Raw genomic sequence first — 22,550 nt, forward strand, 5'->3', positions numbered from 1 at the left:
GTTTAGATGAAAGTATATTATCTAACTTAACACATGAGCTCATATTCAATGACCTAGATGTAATGATTCTTATCTGATAGTTACAAAAAACAAAACCAAAGTGGTTGAATGGATTCTTCACCACCCAGCGCAAGGAAAATTTTCCCCAAGAAAATGAAAATTTTATGGCTCTACCCTATCCCTCTTAAAGTCTTTTTACAGGGAGAAAGTACGCGATGAACAATTGGCTTAATTACACCAACTCTGTTGTCCAATCTCCAAAGGTGTTCTTAGGTGGGGCCCTAAAAAATGGGGATTAGATGATAACCATGCACCACCAAAATCCAAATTGCTAAGCCAAGCAGGCGTTAAACTAAACGAAATGTGAGTTTGGCTCGGGAACAACAGGGCAAGTATTTTACAACAGAAGCAGAAAAGATCACAGAAGTTACAACAATTGTGATCCATTAGCAAATCCATGAGTGGGTTTTCTGCCACCAACATTACTAGCTATTGGTGGACTGATCCATGGTTCAAATAATCTACAACAATTGTGATTCATAAAGCAAATCCATGTGTAACCGGGGTTTTTCCTTGGGCTTGAACCGGCAGATTTCCTCGTTAGCCCAAAACAAAAAAAAATGAGTAGGTTTTCTGCCACCAAACACTACTAGCTATTGGTGCACTGATCCATGGTTCAAAAATCGGATTGAATTTTAATTTTTAGAGGAAAGTTTCCTGTGGGTAAGTGTAGTGCCCGAAGAAAAAGCCTCTATAGTGCCTTAATCTTGTGGTGCCTTGCAGTTCGGGCTTAAGAGCTCAATACGTGGAAGATGTAATATCCAACAGTGCCGAGTTCCAGAAGAAAGAAAACAAAAAAAGGGTCAATCAAGCTTGCACTGTTGGATGAAGCATCTTCCATGTGTCGAGCTCTCAGGCCCAAACTGCAAGGCCCCACAAGATGAAGGAATTGTAGAGGAGTTTAATCTGTGTGCCCACGCCCAAATATAGTAGGGGGCAAAATGACCACCCGCATTTATGAAAGGAGGAAATCCCACCCCACTAGATGCATCTGTGCACAATCTTGTTGGCCCTGTGTGTGCACAGGAGCCACGCTCCCCCACAAGGAATGCTCCCCTTCTGTTTTTTTTTTTTGGGGGGCAGGGCGGCATTTTCTTCCTTCTTTTACTCAGTAAATAGTAAATAATCAATAAATTTTTTTTTTTTTTTTTTTTGGTAAACAATCAATAAAGCTTACCTCTTAGTAACTAGATCTCCAAAACCTGTGACAAAATATTTAGGGAAATTTTCACATACCTCACCTGAGGTATAACATAATTACAACAACACTTGTCAGTTTTGAAAAATTACACGTACCACCCTACTATAAAAAATTAACAAATGCACCCATCCCGTGAACTTGGGACTAATAGTGTTAGAATTAAAAGGAGAATTGACCAAATTGCCCTCATCTACCTCCCCAAATCAGATTTTTTTTTTTTTTTTTTTTTTTTGGTAAAGTCTTCCCCAAATCGTTTAGGATTTGAAAAAAGGGAACACATCTAATACTTGAACTCATCTTCCCCAAATCGTTACCTAGCGACCAACAGAGAAAGTGAGAGAGAATTACAGGCCACCAACAATGATGGAAGATCCGATGGTGAAGACAGTCCCACCTTCCCACACCATGGTACTGACTAATCTGCTGCCATACCAAGACATGAAAGCCCAAATAGCAAAGGAGACACCACTGCTCCCAATAGGCAAACCTTTGGCTAAGCCCTATTTCAGGCCTAAATTTATAGACCCTTGAAGCGCTCCAGAGAATTCTGCTATGGTTTTGCTTTCTCCCACGAACGATTAAACCGTCCTGATGGACAAAATCGCCTGCTCAGCGATGGTACCTGCCTTAGCATACTCTACTCTGATCTTCTTCGCTAAACCCATAAAGGTCCTTCAGTATATCATTCTCGTCCGGACCTTTATCTGCTCCATTTTCTGGGCAGGTCCCCAAGTTCCTCTAATAGACTGAACACACTGCCCGGTTGCCCCCCCCCCCCCCTCCCTTCTCTATTAGAGGACCTTGGGGAAATGTAACGGGCAAAAAATGGAACAGATAAAAATACATTCAAGGGATGACTAGAACCACCACGAATGGGAACCCCACGACCGCTAGCTTCCACATTAGAAGAAAAGCAACCACATAGCTCCCTATAAACATTGCCACATTCATGAAGAAGTTTGGCACCTGTTACACATCAAGATTGAAAATGATCAGACTTATCAGAGCCTCTGCCCATTAATAACGTCCTGGATTACGAGACTATCACCGGAGACGCTTGTAATCACTTTGGCCATGCTTAAAACCTGCAGATCAATGTAGCCCACTTTTGCCTCAACACTGCTTTTAGGAGATGTGTTCTTTTTTTTTCAAACCCTAACCGATTTGGGGAAGATGACGGCAATTTGATCAATTCCCCTTTTAATTCTAAGGTTGTTAGTCACAAGTTAATGGGATGGGTGCATTTGTTAACTTCTTACAAAAGTAGGGGGCACACAATTTTCCAAACACTGACAGGTGTTTTTGTAATTACATGATATACCTCAAGGGAGGTACGTGAAAATTTCCCAAATATTTTAAAAAAAAATTCAAAACGATATGTAAAAAACCTATACTTCTTCTCCCAACAAATATTTAATAGGTGTTCGTTCGATTCCCAACTGATTTTAATCAATTCTGATCCAAATCAAAAGAAGGCCGATCCCAATACCCGATTTCAGGTTTAAACCTTAAGCTGATGGGGGCGAGGGACGACAACATACGTGCATGACCCATTGTGAAGTGAAAAACATATATCCAGCCAAAAGAAATGCGCCCTTAAAATAATAAACTCCAGCGAAAAAAGAGACTGAAGAAGCCCGGAACAAGTCTAGCACTCTAGCACACGCAAAGTAATCAATACCCATTTAAGCAACTATAAAAGAAACTGATTCAGATCCAACTGCTAACAACTAAGAATAATCAATGGAATTTGACCAAAGTAAGGACATTAAAAGAGTAGCTAGGAGAAAAAAGTGCAAGCATTTAATACATAACAGAAGCGTAATGACATTAAAAGAGCAGTACTGGGCCTAGTGGCCCAACTGCCAAAGTCTCAGAAAATGAGATTTGACATACTAAAAAGAAACTAGAAAAGCATAAAGATTGGAGATTATATGAACTCCCTCAACCCAGCCTATACTCAACCCCCCACCCCCCAACAAAATCAAAGCAAAAGGACAAAGTTGACCTTCCTCCTCCCCATCCAAAGAACAATACACCCATGCTGTTAAAGATACTAGAGAGAGAGAGAGAGAGAGAGAGAGTTATCACACCTAAATTAATACAGTGATTATTCATAATTGTAATAGATAAAGGGAGAGTCCAATATTTGTTACCATGTCATTTTTCACATCTTCAAATCCTCTAGACCAAGCTTGTTCACTTCCACCTTCAGAGACTGGAGGTATCTGACAGCCTCGTCAAGAACAGCAACTGTACTCATCTGGTCACCACCTAGTACAATTCCCCGCAGTGCTTTTACCATCTTCTTCATCCTTAACCGTTTTCTTTCACCTTTGCAACCGGTGCTTCTGTTGCTGCCGCCAGAGCACAACTTCTGAACAAAAGACAGTCTCTGCTTGCTTGGTTTTGAACCATAGTTTGAGCATGAATCTGAGGAACTGCTCCCACAGCTGCCAACAGTTTGTGCTGTGCTAACCTCGTCCCCATCTTCTTCTTCCTGTTCCAAACTCAACAATATGTCAATGTCCTCTGTGTCTTCTTTCAAGGAAGAAGAGGAGCCTCTGTTTCCCTTGTCCTCATCATTCTTTCCCCGTTCATTTTCAATGTGTTGGATATCAAAACCAGCGCAACTGAATTTCTGGGCGAGAGCAGGATGAAACATGACACGGCTTCTGTTATCAGTCTGGTCAAAGATGATGTAGTTCTTGGGACAGACTTCAAAAGGCTGCAGTTCAACCCCATTAAGGGGTGATGAATGCTTTGTTGCTCCTGGTAGAGTTACACCCAAGCCTGGGGCCATAGAACCATTATACATACAATTACCACCAAATTGATATGCAAGAGGAGGCACCACCTTTTGATGGTAAATTTGTTGGTCACTCTGCATGAGCAATTTTTCTAAAAGCTCAAATGCTGTAAAAATATATGGGTGCAGAGATGGCCTTAAGTAAGGATTTGTTTGGTTTACAGTGGATGAGAGATTTCCTAAGGTATCAGGAGGCCTGCCCAGTGAAAATGGTATCAAGCAGAAGGTAAGTGGTAGTTATGCTGTTGCCATCATCCAACGTAGCTGTCCATCTCAATTAACAGCCACCATAAACAAATACTTTCAACTTTCAACTGCTTCCCAATTAATGACTGAATAAAGCAAAAAGGGCAGTCACTTTGTGTGTCGTGGAGCTACGTAATCTCTGTAACTACGTAACAGGTTTAAGCAATTGGCGGAAGTACTCAGCCTGATAACAAAGTAAACAAATGAATGGTAGTGTCACAAACATAAAAGTGCAAACAGAAGTACATCTTGAGACCATTCAAAGCAATAAAAAATTAAATAACATGGAAAAGATATACAGCCTTTTATATAAAACAGAAAAATTGAATCTTTGGCGGGGCAAATATAGCATGCTATGTTGAATAACAGCCAAGGTTTAAAAACCCAAAATTGGGTTCAGTTGATTCCGATTCAAATCAGTTGGAGTCAGCTAATTCTAGCAACCAATCTGTGAAAAACAAATCATTTTTTTAATCGGTTTTTCTGCACCTTGTTTTCCCCGTGTGTCTTCTCCCTTGTCTTTGTCTCTCGTTTCTCTTTAACTTCCCTCTACTGGAATGTTTGACCGTGAGTATCCAAAGTCTTTTCCCATCTCTTGCCAGTTTCCAGTGACGATCGTGGGTGAGAAGACCGGCAACATGATAAAGGAGTAGCTCTCCTCAGAGGCTAATCCAATCCAACAGCCACGATTGTTTTCAGAGGCACAAAAGTGAGGATTCAACCATCACCAATTGTGGCACCATTCTTCTTCAACACCACCACCGCACATGGTGATATCTATGGCAAGCAACCCACAATGCTACAACCCTCACCGGTAGTCATCTATGACTACTGTGATGGTGAGTTCTCTCTCCAACAGCGTCATGGCAGCAATCCCTATTTCCGGTAACTTTTCAGTTCTCTACTTTGCCCTACCTCTTCCTCTTATCTTGGCTTTCCATCTCAATTCAGTGCCTCTGGTGATAATGGTTAAAGAATCTGGAATATCAGCTAGAATCAATTGTGGCCATCGGACAAATTCCTGCAAGACTACCTGCAACCGCAGTAGTGGCGACTACTGATGTGATGGTGAAGGTTGTGGCTTCCCATTCCTCTTCAGAGACAGAACTTGACAAAGGAGCAAAGGAGGTCCCAAAAAATCCCAGTTTGAGGGTGGCAATGGAAGCAGAGGAGGGAAAGTTGGAGTTGCAATGACAGACATCCAATTGTTGGAGCTGGAGCTCCTCTGAGGAGGTGGCACTGCCCACTTGCTAAACAAAACCTACCTTCTTCTCAGAACCCTCCCGAGTTCTTTATCGTCAGAATTGAAAGGGTCTCCACCGAAAATGGGGAGGGCAATAATAGGCATTGATACCCTTATCGTCAAAAACAGAGAGGATGGAGAAGGTTGGAGAAACTAGATACAGTAAAGTTGCAGGAATCAGGTGAATCGAGCTGATCTCGATTGCCTGATCCACCCATGGAATGTGTGAATCGGTCAGAATCTGTAATGTGCTCAACTAATTCCGATTTGAATTGTCCGACTCTCCTGATACGATTTCGATCCCTCAAACTAAAGTAACTGCACAACGATTCTTCTGATCTGATTCCAATTCCTGTACCACCAACCCCCAAGAGAAACGGGGAAAACATCTGTTTTTCCAAAATTTATAAGACATAATCACATCCCAAAAAGGGCAGTGCATACATTTGCCCCTCACAGACCCTGCAGTAGTGGGAGCTTCATGCACTGCAATGCCCTTTTTTAATCACGTGCCAGAACCCATTTTCCTTTTCTGTTTATGCTATAAGTTTCACGAGTTTTCCCTGCAAACATTCTGTGCAATAAAATTTTGGATTATATAAACGGGTTTGCCTGTTTGTAACCAAGCAGGTTACAAACAGAATTTATAACTGTACTTTATTGTCCCCCAGTACAATTAGTTTTAACATTTAACACAGTGACATCATGGTTTGATGCTTAAAATGATTAAAGAAGAGGTAGAAGGGGAATTCACCATGGCACTGTGTGCATGGGGCTTCTTCTTGTCTGGCGAAGTGGCCTGGCTTTCCTTAATTCTCTCTCTTCTCTTTTGGTTGGCAGCAATCCTCCAAATTAGCGAGAAAGTTGAGGTTTGGTGGTGGAGGCAACGAAGGAAGCAGATTCCTTGTCCCTCGTTTTTCTTCTTCTCTGAGACCATCGTCGGTGTTTCAAATACTCCTTTCTTTCTCCACTAGAGATTAAACTAAAAAGAAAAAAGAAAACGCTCTGGAGAGTGCAAAACAGTGTTCGGCACCTTGCGCGTTTCTTCCTGCATCCCCGACAGCTAAGTTGCTTTGAGTTGTAGGAGTAATAGGGGGTCCATCTATGAGCAGCACCTTTTGCGGTGTAGAACACCAGAAATCTGTTCAAAGCATAGTTGTCACGGTGTCTAGGCGACCCAAGGCGTTGAAAGGGGGCCTAGACACAAGGCGACCAAAGCGTCCAAGGCACCCGCCTAGGAGACGCCTTGACAACTATGGTTCAAAGTACCCTGAAGATGGTCAGGCTTGGCTTGTAAAGTTAGAGATGGACTTAAAGGGAGCTTATTGGATCGCTGTTAGAATTAACAGTGTTTTGGAGGTTATGTCCCAACATAGGGCTTGGTTTCTCAAAAGCAGGGATGATTGGGGAGAAGCAGAGGTACATGATGAAACTGCTCTTGATGTTGATAGCTTAACCAAGCTGCTGGGATTCAAAGGATGACTCTTGTAGAACGGTTGAACAGAGAGCGAGTTGTTGGGAAACTTCGTTCTGCTTGATCCAGAGTGAGATTTCCGACAAAAGTCTTACCTTCTTGTAGTTTCAAAGGCTGCAACATGGCGAGAATTCGAATCGTCTGTAAAATTGGATTTTCATTGTTTGTGAATCCATTTTTCCCTTTTGTTGTTTGGAGAGAAAGAAAGACCTAAAATGCAGGTAGTGAAGGAGAAGCTGAGTAACATGGCCACTACTGCTAAGGAGCAAGTTAACATTGCTTGAACCAAAGCTGAAGAGACGATAGACAAGGCAGCAGCGACGCCAGAAGAGAGGGAGATAGCCCATGAGAGAAGGAAGCCCAGGCAAAGATGGAATTTCACGAAGAGAAGGTCGAAAGGTTGGATGAGAAGTAGCACTCTCATATTTACAGCTGCCATCACCGAATTTTTTTCCTGTCAGGTTCCCTGCCCCGTCCGGTTGTCCAGTTCCTCTCATAGGGGCGGAAATGACAACTTAACCACACCCGGGTAATGTGTTCGGGCAGGGGGTTAGGTCGTCATTTCCAGCCCCCTATGAGAGGAACCGGACAACTGTACCGGGCAGGGAACCTGAGAGGATAATGATCCCCATCACCACCAACAGTATGGCAAATATGAATATCCGATTCCAACGCCCATTGGGGAGTTATCCACTGCAATGGTGGCTCTGGCAAATGGTGCCATGAATACCACTCGCCCTATTGCTGGACACTCTCCCATAACCAAGTGTGCTATATATCTAGCTTTTGGTGAAATCCGCAACTTGTCTTTGCGATGTTGGTGATGCTGTCTGTCTTCTCTCTAATTTTGGTTTAGTGGCCAGTCCATCAGCCATGCATGTCAAATTCTGTAAAATGGTAATGGGTCTTTAAGTTTGAAATGGTATTTTTGATTCCCAGGTTTTTTTTTTTTGGGGTACAGAATTGAAACGGCTTGAGAGTTGGAACAACCAATGTAGTTACAAAATACTGCTAGGACCACCTTCTAGTGAGTGCTGATGGAGATCCCAACCTGGGAACTACAGGTGTCACTAACACTAGGACCAACACGGTTGGGGTTAATCCCTGCTTACGTTAGATTTCTTCATCACTCAGGTCCTTTGATTGGAGAACATTTGGTGCAAGTTATGAAGTGATGGAAGCAACATCCAATCCACGATCTCCAACCACAAATCCCTTGTCTTCAAGAGCACATTCCACCCTTTTCTCCCCCTACTTTCTTTGTTATTGCTGTTGTTCAATTCCTCCAACACAGCTCTTCATTGTTGGGACTCCGGATTCTCCCCCACCAAAAGGGGTCTCTACCACTGGCGTTGGATGTCCGACCCGAAACACGGCATCCAGAAGCAGGACCCTCTCTTTGAAAAAAAATGATCTGCCATGTCTTTACCTGTCTCCCTCTCATGATGACTGTGGTGGAGGGCTGGTTAAGATGGGAAGAAGTCTGAGAAGAAGATATCAGCGTTGCACGGGAGAGGGGAAAGCACATAAGAAGAAGGGGGGGGAGAGAAGAAGATCGCACAAACTTAAGTTAGATTTCCTTTATTTTAAGTTACTAAGGGTAGATAGGTCTTTTATATCTTTTCATGGTTTTAAGTTACTTAATTGTACCTCTCCACGATTTTGGAGAGATTAGAGTTGTAATAGTTTTAGGAATTTATTTAATAGAAACGTGGGAGAGGCTCCCCCACCAGTTTATGTATAGTTTTAGGAATAAGGCCCTTGGCCAATTATTTAATAGAAACGCGGGAGAGGCTCCCCCACCAGTTTATGTTTGAAAATTTCGTTGCTTGCTGCCTTTGTGTGCTGCTGCTATTCTCTCCTATGAGATCCAGTCTTGTGAGTCATATCAAGACACCCCCCCCCCTTGTGAGTCATATCAAGGATTGAACGACTAGAATCCCCAATGACTCCTTGCATCTTGTAGATCGGGAGCTCCTCTCTTAGCTCTTCTTCAATCTGCTACTGTTGGAGATAAGTGTTATTCAAGTAAGTAGTTTATTTAATTCTGCAGTTACTATCTTCTTCTAATCCTCTAACCCTAGCCTACCCATACTGTTCAGCATTCCCCTCCATTAAACCTACTCCAATTCCCTTTCCATCCATCAAACCTAGCCTTCCATTAAACCTGCAACTTCCACCTTCGAATCATAGCTTAGTTTCTAAGCAACCATCATCCCACCATCAGATCTATCCCAAACTTTCAGCATACATCCACCACACTCCCCCCTACACTCGATCCTACTTTCAGCCCAATCAGACCACTCAAACCCTAACCCCCCTCATCTCCCATAAAACCCAAAACCCTAAAAACCATTCTAAATTCTGTCTAGCCTTAATTAACCATCAAAACACCACCAAAGCCTGATCGAACCACCCCCCACTACCAACTACACTCGACCAGAAACCCAGCCCCAAAGCCCTTTCCTAAACCCTAGAATTAGCCTAAAATCTGAACCTAAAACCCTAACCCTAAACCTAAAACTGCAGAACTTCTAAACCTATCCAAACCCTACTTTCTTTATACCATAATAATTCCCTACACCTGCATACTAAAACCATATATAAACCATACCTGAATTCTTATACCTAACCCTTGTTTTACCCTAAACAGCCTACATCTGTAAACAGTTACAGAATTCTGATTTCACCCGGTTCCTATTAGGCTTTGTCTATATAGGACTACATTAATTGGTATCAAAGCCATGGCCGAACATGGCAATCCAACCATAGACAACAATCTGCCCCCCCCCCCCCAAATCTGATTCCATGAGTGCAATCATGGATATGCTTAAGAAGCTCTCTGTAGATCAGCAAGTCCTCAGTGATCGAATGATAGTGATGGAACAAAGGCAGACTGTGCTTCTTGTAAACAACCCTCTACACGTAGAAGACAGGTTTCAAGTTCACTCTAAAGTTCATGGAACTCTGGGAAGGAACCGACATCACAGAGATCGTTCCAGAGGCCATAGAGACTACAAAGATCACTCCAGGAATCGTGGAGATCACAGAGACAGAAGAAGACATGATAGAGGAGGTTACAGAGAAGAACCTCGAAGACCTAACTTTGAGGAGTACATGAGGTCCTATTTCACTGCTGATGAAGCCACTAATAAGAGGTATGATATGCAGAAGGTCAAACTCGAGCAGGAGGAGTTTGATGGGAACCGTGATCTCCAGGTGTTCTATGATTGGCTTGCTGCCTTGGATGGCTATTTTGACTGGTATGACTTGCCTGAAGATTGAAAGATGAGACTGGCACGTACCAAGTTGATTGGCCCTGCCTGAGAATGGTGGCGAAAGACAGAGAGAGACATGGAACGTGAATGTGTTGCACCTACTAATTGGGAAGATATGAGGTATGATTTGAAAGAGAAATATTTGCCCAAACATTACAGAGCTCAGATGCAAGATCAATTCAACTCCATACGACAAGGGACTATGACTATAGCTGAGTACATGCAGCAGTTCGATGCTCTTTCTTCTCGTATTGACACCAGAGAAAGTGATACTCAGATGCTGTCTTGATTTCGGCTGGGATTGAGATCAAACATTATTAAAGCTATTGGAGTTGCTAACGTTCTAGGCATCAAGGACTGTTTCGAGAAGGCATTGAACGAGTTGCTGCCCTTGAAGAAGTGGAGCTCGATGAGAAGGTTATCAACATTGAAGACCTCATGGAGGTTGAACACATTGATTTTGTGATGCCCCCTTGGATAATTCGAAGAGAAGGCTCCACGAATTGAAGACCATATTCCCACTGTTCCAACCTCAACGAAATTCTACCAGGGAAGTGTTGAAGCTGCTGCCCATATGTTGCTTCCCCCTCCTCATCACAAAGTTCGTGGATGAGTTTCTTCACACAAGCATCGTACTTGGACTCATACTATTGATGACAAGAAGTGTAGCCCCAAGTTACGGAGTGTTGCTTGAATTTTACTCATTCATCGGAGATGAATGTTTCTAAGTCGGGGAGAGTTGATGCATATCCTAGCCTCCTCGAATTGAAGAAGCCACCCTAAGCCTAGGGTTTTAGTAGGAGCCTTAGTTTAGTTTATTTAAGTTCTATACTTAGTTTTATTTTTATGTTGTTAATTGAACCATTTTTAATTGGTTGCATCCAATTGGTTCAATTGGTCTAATTTAAGTGAAGTGCTCCTATTGGCTAATAGGTTCTTAAATCCTATTGACTAGTAGGGAATCTTCTTTTAAATCAGTCTCTTAAGTTAGATTTCCTTTTATTTTAAGTTACTAAGGGTAGATAGGTCTTTTATATCTTTTAATTGTTTTAAGTTACTTAATTGTACCTCTCTACAATTAAGGGTAGATAGGTCTTTTATATCTTTTAATTGTTTTAAGTTACTTAATTGTACCTCTCCACGTTTTTGGATGAGAGATTAGAGTTGTAATAGTTTTAGGAATAAGGCCCTTGGCCTATTATTTAATAGAAACGTGAGAGAGGCACCCCCACCAGTTTATGTTTGAAAATTTCGTTGCTTGCTGCCTTTGTGTGCTGCTGCTATTCTCTCCTATGAGATCTAGTCTTATGAGTCATATGACTCATATCAAGACCCCCCCTTGTGAGTCATATCAAGGATTGAAGGACTGGAATCCCCAGTGACTCCTTGCATCTTGTAGATCGGGAGCTCCTCTCTTAGCTCTTCTTCAATCTACTACTGTTGGAGATCAGTGTTATTCAAGTAAGTAGTTTATTTAATTCTACAGTTACTATCTTCTTCTAATCCTCTAACCCTAGCCTACCCATACTGTTCAGCCTTTCCCTCCAATTAAACCTACTCCCATTCCCTCTCCATCTATCAAACCTAGCCCTCCATTAAACCTGCAACCATAGTACTAAAACTCGTTTCGGCTCGGTCGAGATTTCGAGAATTTCGAGTATCTCGGTCGAGTTGAAACGAAATGCAACATCGCATTGAAAAATGTAATATTTCGAATATTTCAAAATTTTCGGTGAAATTTCGAAAATTTCGGTCATCTTGTTTCGGAAATCTCGGTCATTCTTGGCATTTTACAACCACAGAAAAATACCATATTTCGACAAAATTTCGATATCTCGGAAATTTCGGTCAGACCGAAACACCGAAACGAAACGAGATTTAGTACTATGCCTGCAACTTCCACCTTCGAATCATAGCTTAGTTTCTAAGCAACCATCATTCCACCATCAGATCTGTCCCAAACTTTCAGCATACATCCACCATTCCCCCCTACACTCGATCCTACTTTCAGCCCAATCAGACCACTCAAACCCTAATCCCCCTTATCTCCAATAAAGCCCAAAACCCTAAAAACCATTCTAAATTCTGTCTAGCCCTAATTAACCATCAAAACACCACCAAAGCCTGATCGAACCAACCCCCCCCCCCCCGGCTGCCAGCTACACTCGACCAGAAACCCAACCCCAAAGCCCTTTCCTAAACCCTAGATTTAGCCTAAAATCTGAACCTAAAACCCTAACCCTAAACCTAAAACTGCAGAACTTCTAAACCTATCCAAACCCTACTTTCTTTATACCATAATAATCCCCTACACCTGCATACTAAAACCATATATAAACCATACCTGAATTCTTAGACCTAACCCTTGTTTTACCCTAAACAGCCCACATCTGTAAACAGTTACAGAATTCTGATTTCACCTAGTTCCTATTAGGCTTTGTCTATATAGGACTACATTAGGACTGCTTCAGCCCATATAATGCTTGCTTCAGTCTGCAGAACTTCCCATGAGTTTTGTCACATGAAAAACTTAAGAGGAATCTCCATGTAAACTTCCTCTTCAAGCTCTCCATGAAGAAATGCATTTTTTTACATCCAATTGCTGCAAATCCCAACCCAGATTGACAGCATATGACAATAAAACCCAAGCAGTGTTCAACTTTGCAATTGGAGCAAAAGTTTGCTGGTAGTCGATCACATAGGTTTGAGTAAACCCCTTGGCCACAAGTCTTGCCTTGTATCTATCTACTGACCCATCCATCTTCTGCTTGACCACAAAAACCCATTTATAGCCAACCGGTCTCTTGCCTAGAGGAAGAACCGCTAACTCCCACGTCTCATTTTTGGATAAGGCTTTCATCTTCTCCAACATGGCTGCCAACAGCAATAGGTAATTCAAGAGAAGGAACCTTACCAAATGGAGTAGCAGGCTCTGGTTCAACTTTCTCCTTATGCTTAGGGGTCCGAGTATAGACTTTATCAACAGGAATCTGACTCACAGGCCTTCGAACCAATTGATCCCCTTGAATAGGAACCGGACTAGAGGCTGTCCAGGGTAGACGGCTCCCCTTGAATAGGAACTAGTAGTATAGCAGACACATCTTCAATACTCATAAAATCATGCTCTCCCCGAAGAGGTGGCTGGGAATAATAGGTTAGAGATTCATGGAAGACAATGTCCATAGTGACCAAAGTACACCGAGTAGGAGGATGATAACACTTGTATCCTTTTTGAGTAACTGAGTAACCCAAAAAATTACACCAAATGCCACGAGGATCAAGCATGCCATGAGGATGATGGTTCCAAGCATAGAAAACGCAGCCAAAGATCTTTGAGGGAATAACAAAAGAAGAGGAACCATGGAGAATGTCTGTAGGTGCACGACAATCAAGAACATGTGTAGGCATGCAGTTTATCAAGTAGGCAGTGGTAAGTACATCATCACTCTAGTATTGAGAAGGAACCTGCCGTGCAAACATAATGGCCCTAGCAACTTCCAAGAAAAGATGATTTTTTCTTTCAACTACTCCGTTCTTTCTGGGCAGGAGTGTCGACACAGTTGGTTTGATAAGGTATCCCATTATCAGCCAAATATGTTTAGAACTGACCCTCCATGTATTCTCTATCATTGTCACTGCGCAGAATTTTTAGAGTTGCATTGAATTGGGTCTGAACCTTACGATGGAAGAGCTGAAAACAGCAAAAAACTTCACTCTTATGTTGCATCATGTATACCCAGGTAGTACGAGTAAAACAGTCAATAAAAGTAACAAACTATCGATGACCAGAAATGGATGTGCGACGAGCATGACCCCATACATCAATATAAACTAAAGTAAAAGGGGAAACACTTGGGAAACACTTGTTTTATTCAAAGGGAAATAACTAGAACGAGTCTGTTTGGCTAAAACACAAGCCTCACATAAAAACTCATCCGGTTTACAATCTTTTACTAACTGAAAATAAAAAACTAAAGTCCGAAGAGGAGGATGGCCGAGCCGACAATGCCATAGATAGAGATCAAGAGATGAGACTGAGTGTAACTGATGAGCTAGAGATGAAGTTGCAGGGAGAGGAGTCTAACCCATGTCATGTAAGTAGAGATAACCATTTACCTTACCACCCCTAATCATCGTCCCTTTCACCAGATCTTGTATGACACAGTAAGAAGGAAAAAAGTTTATTTTGCAATCTAAATCTTTGGTAAGACTACTAACTAAAAGAAGATTAGTAGAGAAAGAGGGAAAATGTGAGACAAAGGATAATGTAAGGCTAGGGGAGTAGCGAATAGAACCCTTTCCAGATTTAGAAGAAAGGGAACCATTAGCCACACAAACAGTGTCTTTCCCGAGAGAGGGAGAATATTGGTGAAAAATATAGGAAGAGCCAATCATGTGGTCAGTAACACTAGAGTCTATAATCCAGGAACCGGAGAAGGCCGATGCATAGTGACTACTGACTGTAATACCTGAAGCAAAGTGAGAACTAAAGGGGGCACCAGGTGCAAATGCCAGAGCAGGTGAAGCTAGAGAGGCCTTTAACATGTGACGGAAAGCTTGAAGTTCATCCGGAGTGAGACCAATGTCTGTAGAAGGGGTTACAACAGTTTCAGTGTGATTAGCTTTGGACTTGGATTTACCACAACCACGTTTCGCCTCAAAATCAGCAGGTTTGCCATGAAGTTTCCAGCAATTGGCTTTAGTATGATATGGCTTATGGCAGTGCTCACATTTAATGACCGCCTTAGAGGTATCTCCAGTTCAAGAAGACTCATCAGATATGGGAGTAGAACCTGAACCAGTTTGCAAGGCAGATTGGTCAATGGTAGGAGGATGAAGCTTTGCAACCCATCTATTTTCTTCAGTATGAACCAGAGCATAAGACTGCTCCAATGTAAGAAAAGGGGATCTTCCAAGGACTTGAACATGAATCTGATCATATTCAACATTCAAACCAGCTAGGTAGTCATAAACTCAAATCTTGTCTACATTCTTACAGTAGGCAGCAATGTCTGTTGCATTAGTGGGCTGGTAATCAATGTAGTGATCCCGATGTTGCCATAAGCTACAAAGGGCAGCATAGTATTGGGAGATGGAAAGTTCTTTCTAGGTGGTTTCATGTACCTTCTTGTGAAGTTCATACACCTGAGCATCGTTTCCAACCTAACAATAAGTCTCCTTCGCAGCAATCCATATCTGAGCAGTAGTTTCTAATAGCAAATAATCACTGGCAAGATCTGGTTGCATAGAAATAAGTAAGGACATGACTTGGGAGTCATTTGAAATCCATCAATCCTAAAGAGGACCAGTTGTAGAGGGCTCCTCGGCAGTTCCAGTGATGTGTCCAGTAAGACCGCGATCAGCAATAGTTAAGTAAGCAGACCTTGACCACATCAGATAGTTGATGCCATCAAATTTGATTGAGGCAGCAAAGGGAAGATACTCATTCCGCGGCTGCCCATCAAGCCCAGAAGTAGCAGTAGCAATGCCAGACATTAGAGCACAAGAAAAAAACACCAGAGCGACTCAAATATGGAGAAAATCAATATCTTCAAAATCAGCTGTTGGAAACAGCTCAAACTTGGATCGAGTTCTTCTGTTGGTGAGGTGAAAAAACTTCTCCAAAAATTAGTTGCTCCTGAGAAGGGATGAGTGAGATCGATCTTTCAGGGTTTTAGGACAACATCCGAAAAAATAGAGAATATGTAGATCACCCCCAAAAACTTGGCAGAAAAAGGCCACAGGTAGGATCGAAATCCTCTTTTAGGGTAATGAAGGCCTCCTCCAAAAACCAGCTTGATTAGAAACAGGGAAAGCTAAAATCGACGAAGTCAGGGTTTTGAAAAAAACCTATAAGTCCTAAAATCGATAATGATTCTTCAATCTTGCAAGCAATGATGGATGCTTCCACAGGAGCAGCACTTGATCTTCAAAAAGAGGCGACTTCTTCAATATTTGATGTAGACTCAATCTCCAAAAAGGAAGAATAAAAAATCGCAGAAGGGAGAAAGCACTTCAATCGATTCTTGTAGGGTTTGATGGTTTTATCTCATCAAGGTGGGAGATAGGGTGATGTAGAAGACAACCCAATGTATGGGCAGAAGTACCATAGGAAGAAGAAGAGTCCAGCCCATCAAATTGGACCAGTTGCAACCTCTTGAAGATTCTAGAAGGTTCTCTTGAAGATTCTAGAATGTTCTCTTCTAGAAGGGTGCTCTTGAAGATGCTAGAAGATTCTCTAGAAGATTATTGAAGACTCTTGAAAACTCTAGAAGATTTTTGAAGACTCAAGAAGATAGTATATAGTATAATATATAGAATCTTGTCCTCTACTATATAAAGAGGATTAGTTGTGACAGTTTTTTATGAATGAAATTTTCAATCTATGCTTTGCTCCCAATTCTGTGAAAGAATTCAGTTTTCAACAGCTGAGATAGCTGTGGGTGAGAGACCCAAAGGCTGAGAAAGCCCAACCCTATCCTTCTATCCATCCTCCTCTATCCTTTTCTTCTTTTATTTTCCAATCAATTAAGTGTTTGGTGTTCTGTTGCAACCTATCATCGATCCTACTGTAGAGTTGTTCTTACTCGAACTGACCTTTCTACTTTAATTGGTATCAAAGCCATGGAAGAACCAAGCTCCAATCAGTTAATGGATAATGCTAGTCAGGAGCAACTCATCCTAGCAGTCCAGCAACTGTCCGACAAGTTTGCTGCTATGGACCGAGAGATTAAAGAGATGAGGGAATCACAAGACGACAGCCAACAACCTACGGTGAACCGTGTTACTAGGCCTGTACCACGTCCACCTCATCGAGTCTTGCAAGCTACATATCCAGATGAGCATGAATATGGTGATGAATTTGATCATAATTATCGACCACATGGTGACAAGCACAAAGTGAAGCTGGACCTCAAGGAGTACAATGGGAAGCATGATCCTATTGCTTTCCATGATTGGGTGAATGCTTTGGATGATTACTTCAATTGGTTTCAATTGACGGAAGGACGTAAGATGCAGCTGGCTCACACTAAGCTCACTGGAGGAGCAAGAGAATGGTGGCGTACTCATGAGGCAAGACTTATACGCCAACGGCTGGAACCCACTACATGGGAAGGCATGAAGGGAATCCTTACGGAGAAATATCTTCCCTCTTCTTACCGTCGCCGCTTGCACAATCAGCTTAACACTCTACGCCAAGGTACTATGACTGTAGAATAGTACATAGATAAATTCAAAGATGTACTTTCCTGTACCGGTGTTAATGAAGAGTTTCCTTCCAAGGAATTTCAAACAAGTCACCCTGCTTCCTGAGGCACCAGTGCCCTGTCTAGTTCCAAGGAATTCCACTTTCCTTTCTTTTTTTTCTTTTTTTCTTTTTTTCTTTTTGTTTTTAATTCACTTTCATGCCTTGCCACAAACAAATTGGTCTCAACTACTAGCCAGAAGATCAAAGGGTCCATAAAACACATAGAGGAATCTAGCCATCTAACGAAATAGTGCTCATATTTTCCAACTCAATCCCTCTCAACGGATACATACCAATTACCGTCCTTGAAAAGGGATTTTTTTATTATTTCGCATGCTAGGGCACCTAATTCCCTCTTTCTCTTGCTTCGCAATCAAAGAAACGTATGCACAAAACCAAAACTACCACCACAATAAAAATTCACCAATTAAGTTCAGATAATAAAACTTAAAGACTAGGGATCTATTGGGAACAAAATAAAATGGGTTATTTTCAAATGCCCCCCTAAAAATGGCCAAACTTATAGTTGCCCCCTTAAACTTTCACTAATTCCATGTGCACCCCTGCTTTCCAAACTAAGTATCACTATAGTCCCTCCCGTTAGACAGAGACGTTATGTTATAACGGATCCCATTTTTTTAACATTGACGGACTATTTTGCCCCTTGATAGGGTAGAATGACCAATTTGACCTAAAAAAATTGGTTATACAAAAATCTTTTTTTTTTAAATTTTATAAGAATAAGGAATCGGAGAGGGAATATTCCCTCTCCTTCGCCAAATCGCAAAACAGAGACGGGTTAGGGTTTTTTTTGAAAGCCACTGCCGCCTCTTGCGGTGGCTGAACTAGGAGGCGGCGGCCTCAGAAGGACACGGCAAATTAACGACGTCCGTCCTCCGGCAACAACGATGCCAGCCTCAGATTCTGGTAAAACAACTGGGAGTTTTAAGGTTTAACCCTTTGCAGAAAATTCATCTGGTTATGTGGTTTCAAACCATACTCGTGGATTCTAAGCCTACACATTGGCTGGATTCCTAATCTAGTTTGCTGTTCTGTCTTTAATCTATCTCTCCCTTTATCATTCTAATGAATTCAGATTAGAATGTCTCAAAAACTTCATCATTGGTTTTATTGTTCTGTCTTGTTTCAAATTGATAATTCATTAATGTCTAAAAGCCTGATTATTGGTTAAAATTCTACCATATTCTGATTTCAATTTGCCTTTCTAGTTTTCTAGTTTCAGTTTTTGTTCTGAACTCCAAGTTCTCTCTCATTTCCTGCTTTTCTCTGATTCCAAGTTCCTGACTTTACCATTCTCGATTTAGATTCGTTTCAGGTGTCGGAGTCTCGGAGAGTTCCATTTTCTGATTTACTTCTTTCAGTTTCAGACTTCCAGGTCAATTCTTTGTACTAGAACTCTCTTTCTTTCATCATCACACGAAATTTCTGATTTCATTCTTATTTTTGAAGAATTCTCAATTGTTCTGCAACTTCATCCTCCAGGAATTATTCAAGAAATTTACTGTTTTCTCTGCAACTACTGATCTCTTCTCCAATCTTGCGTTCAGGGAGAAAATCACACATATACTTCTTTGTTTCTTCTCCTAGATCTCTGGAATGAACACCGTACAAGAACTTTTTTATCTTTCTTTACCAAAAAAGAAAAAAGTTTACTTATCCGTTAGCGAATCTAGAACAGATAAAATTCCTGCATTTCAAGAACTTTGGGGAGTGATTCGATCTGGCATGAACTGAATATCCGCCCTTATTTCACTGGCCAAATTAAGCTTCGAATATCGTTTTTTGCAAAAGCTTTCTAATTTTTTTCTCTTTTTCGTCTGTCTTTGCCAAGAGATTTCAAGAACTCATCTTCCCCAAACCCTAAACGATTTGGGGAAGAGGAGTTGCAGTTTTTTTTGTTGTTCTTTTTTTTCAGGTAAGGTCATTTTGGTCATTTTACCCTATCAAGGGGCAGAATGGTCCATCGATGTTCAAAAACTGGGATCCGTTATAACATAACGTCTCTGCCTAACGAGAGGGACAATATTGGTATTTAGTTTGGAAAGCAGGGGTGCACGTGGAATTAGTGAAAGTTTAGGGGGGCAACTGTAAGTTTGGCCATTTTCAGGGGGGCATTTGGTAATAACCCAAATAAAATTAAAGGGGATGAGGTGATAAGAGACAATGACAAGGGTATTATTGGAAACAAAAAAAAACAAAATAAGAAACATAAGGGAAACGTGAGAGGGAGGGTAATTCTGGAAATAAAGGTAGAATAAGACCTAAATGAACTAAAAGAATAAAGTGGGGATATTATGGGAAACTGGGTTTAAAAGAAAGAAAAAATTATCGAAGGGGGTGGGGGTGGGGGTGGAAGACGAGTTGCAATCGTCTTCTTCCTCTAGAAGTTAGACATGGCGGAATCAGGGGACCTTCAACAAAACCGAGGAGTCCAACGTGTGACTTCAACTCTGACTAGGACACGAGATCAACAAAAGAGATTGGATTCGAGGAGGATTTCTTCCACGCAAAAATCAGATCAACCACTCTGTCGAACCAACAAGGAAGGATGTCAGTGAAAGAAGCACTATGAGTTATGCATTGAGGTGAGGAAAAAGCTGTCATGCTCAAGCTCGACAAAGAGTTTGGCTTCACAGAGACGGTGGATGGAGATAAGTTCGAAACCAGGTATGATCTTTTTCTTCTTTTCATCGTGTTCGATGCTTCTTGCTCTCGCTTCTCTTCTTTTTTTCTGATGGAACTATAGGAACTAGGAAGGGGGTTCGATGGAGATCAGAGGGAAAAGGAGGGCAGTGAGAGTTTGGTCTATGGAGTATGGAGGGAAGGTGTGGATTATCGTAGGAGTTGAAGGGAAATTTAGGTTTCCGATTTTGATGAAGGGTGGGGATGGAAAAAAAAAATTTCTTTTTTGTGTGTGTGTGTGGGAGTTGAAGGTTTCAGTAGGGTTGGGATTCAGTTTGTTGGGGAACAAAGCAACAGTCCTCTTTCATTCTTCATTTTTTTTTTTTTTTTTTTTTTTTTGGGGGGGGGGGGGGGGGGGTGGGGGAGGAGGGGGAGTAATCGAGAAGAGAGGTAACAGTACCGCTGCGATGAAAAACAAAAAGTAACGATACTTGGCAGGGGAAAGAGAGATCGCAAGGAGAGGAGGAGAGACTGGGCCTTGGTGCAAAGATAAAGGTTGCTTCATTGTGACCAAGTGGTCACGGGTTCGAGTCTGGAAACAGCCTCTTTGCGAAAGCAGGGAAAAGGTTGCGTACATTATGACCCTCCCCAAACGCCAGACCCCACAGTGTCGGGAGCCTCGTGCACTGGGTACGCCCTTTTTTTTTAAGCACTCCTATTCTAACTCTAAAACTGAAACATAATTAAACTCTATTACTGCCTATACAGTATTCAAAATAAAACAAAGGACTAAAGATAAATCCAAATAAATAAATAGACTACAAATATCCTGCCAGACCCAAGACTCAAACTGGACCAGTTCATCTCCACCTAGGTTCCCAAATGGGTTTGGGTCAGTCCAAGGTAGTGCACTTGCATAGTTACATCAGACTGGCAAGGAAGATTACTAAAGCGATTACTAAAGCTTTTGCCTCTCTCTCTCTCTCTCTCTCTCTCTCTAAAGATTACTAGAGCTTGTTTTTTATTTTAATATGGAAGTTACATAACTAACCTAGTTTAAATTTTAAAATGGAATTTAACTTTTTGGGAGTGGTCCCAAATTTCCTAGTCCAATTACAAAATTATCCTCATCTTAAAATATTGTACTGTCTTATGGTCAAGGACAAAAAAAAAGTGGTTACAGAATCTGTTTTAACCACCTTGGTTACAAACAGATTTTCACTATATAAAAGTACCTTTGAAAACCCAGTATATAAAGAAATATTTACCAAGAAAGAAAAAGACATACATGGGAATTTATGTTGAATACAACTGTTCCAATTGGGAACTGTTCAGATACTCAAAATCCGGATTGAACAGAATGCAACAAATGTGGACTATTTAACTCCAAAGAATGAAAGAATTCTGATATTTGAAATAAATAATTTTTAACGCTAACCATTCCATCCATTTCCGATTCCAAGGATTAAGGATTGGGGCACAGCTGTCATTCTTCTCATCAAATTCTTGGTTTCTTATGAGGTTACCCTCCACCCAACCACACACTCACTCACTTTATTCCCAATAAAAACATAAAGAGAGAAAGAATTGATTTTTATTTAAAGAAAATGTTATTGCATAAGTTACAGAACAGTCTCAATTTCATAAAAAGTATCAATACTACAGAAGTTGTGAATTGTGATCAACTACCTTCTGTGCCAGAAGGTATAGATAGAAATAGAGTATTACTAAAACTTTTTTATGACAACATTGATCAAAATTTGCAAATATAGTTCTCTGAGTCCTTAAAAACCTTAACACAAAAATTAAACAGTGAAGTAGTTCACTCCCATGGCACCAAAAGAGTACACATTTTCAGAAATTCAAGATGAAGCTTGGGTAAAACCATATGCTAGGGGGGGAGAGGGCAGTAAGCACGCATGTACATGAAAAGGAAATATTTTACCTGACAAACTTGCATCATTTGGTAATACGCAATGATCCTAACATTCATAGTAATCGTTCGAACTTCCTTCACTGTGCTATATCCCTTCAGGTTAATAGCAATGTTCATTCTCACTCCTCCAGAACCAGTATATTAGTTAAGACCAGGATGATAGCAATGAAAGTAAGCCCTTCACAAAGAAAACGAATTTCGCCTGCTTCAAGAACCCAAAAAACCCATATGATATCAACATAGGGATTTAACTTAACAGCGGAAACAAAGGGAGACTAAACTACAAATAGTTAAACCAAAACAATTTGAGGAGAGCTATAATTTTAGCTGAAGATATGATAGTAAAATCAACCACAAAATTAATTACTGCAGAATATAACTAGGAGAGAGAGATCTTACCACAGAAGCAAC

General features: G+C 41.2%; 1 protein-coding gene across 2 annotated transcripts; it reads right to left on the reverse strand.

Annotated features, from left to right (window-relative positions):
* Positions 1–3,298: 3,298 nt before the first annotated feature.
* LOC122639433 (transcription factor bHLH144-like) lies at positions 3,299–22,239 on the reverse strand. 2 transcript variants are annotated; one of them, XM_043832291.1, is made up of 2 exons: positions 22,149–22,239; positions 3,299–4,500 (listed from the first exon to the last, which is right to left on the reverse strand). In XM_043832291.1, the coding sequence occupies exon 2, from the start codon at positions 4,149–4,151 to the stop codon at positions 3,429–3,431; it is 723 nt and encodes a 240-aa protein (XP_043688226.1). In that variant the 5' UTR covers positions 4,152–4,500; positions 22,149–22,239; the 3' UTR covers positions 3,299–3,428. The 2 variants fall into 2 exon arrangements, with proteins under 2 accessions (XP_043688226.1, XP_043688227.1); XM_043832292.1 differs by lacking the exon at positions 22,149–22,239 and adding an exon at positions 4,806–4,879.
* Positions 22,240–22,550: the final 311 nt, after the last annotated feature.

Source organism: Telopea speciosissima, chromosome 9, assembly GCF_018873765.1.
Source record: "Telopea speciosissima isolate NSW1024214 ecotype Mountain lineage chromosome 9, Tspe_v1, whole genome shotgun sequence".
Classification (NCBI taxonomy): domain Eukaryota; kingdom Viridiplantae; phylum Streptophyta; class Magnoliopsida; order Proteales; family Proteaceae; genus Telopea; species Telopea speciosissima.

Bases quoted from the DNA above. Each gene is read 5' to 3' on its own strand.
- LOC122639433 (XM_043832291.1), bottom strand. From the start codon at position 4,151: ATGCAGAGTGACCAACAAATTTACCATCAAAAGGTGGTGCCTCCTCTT.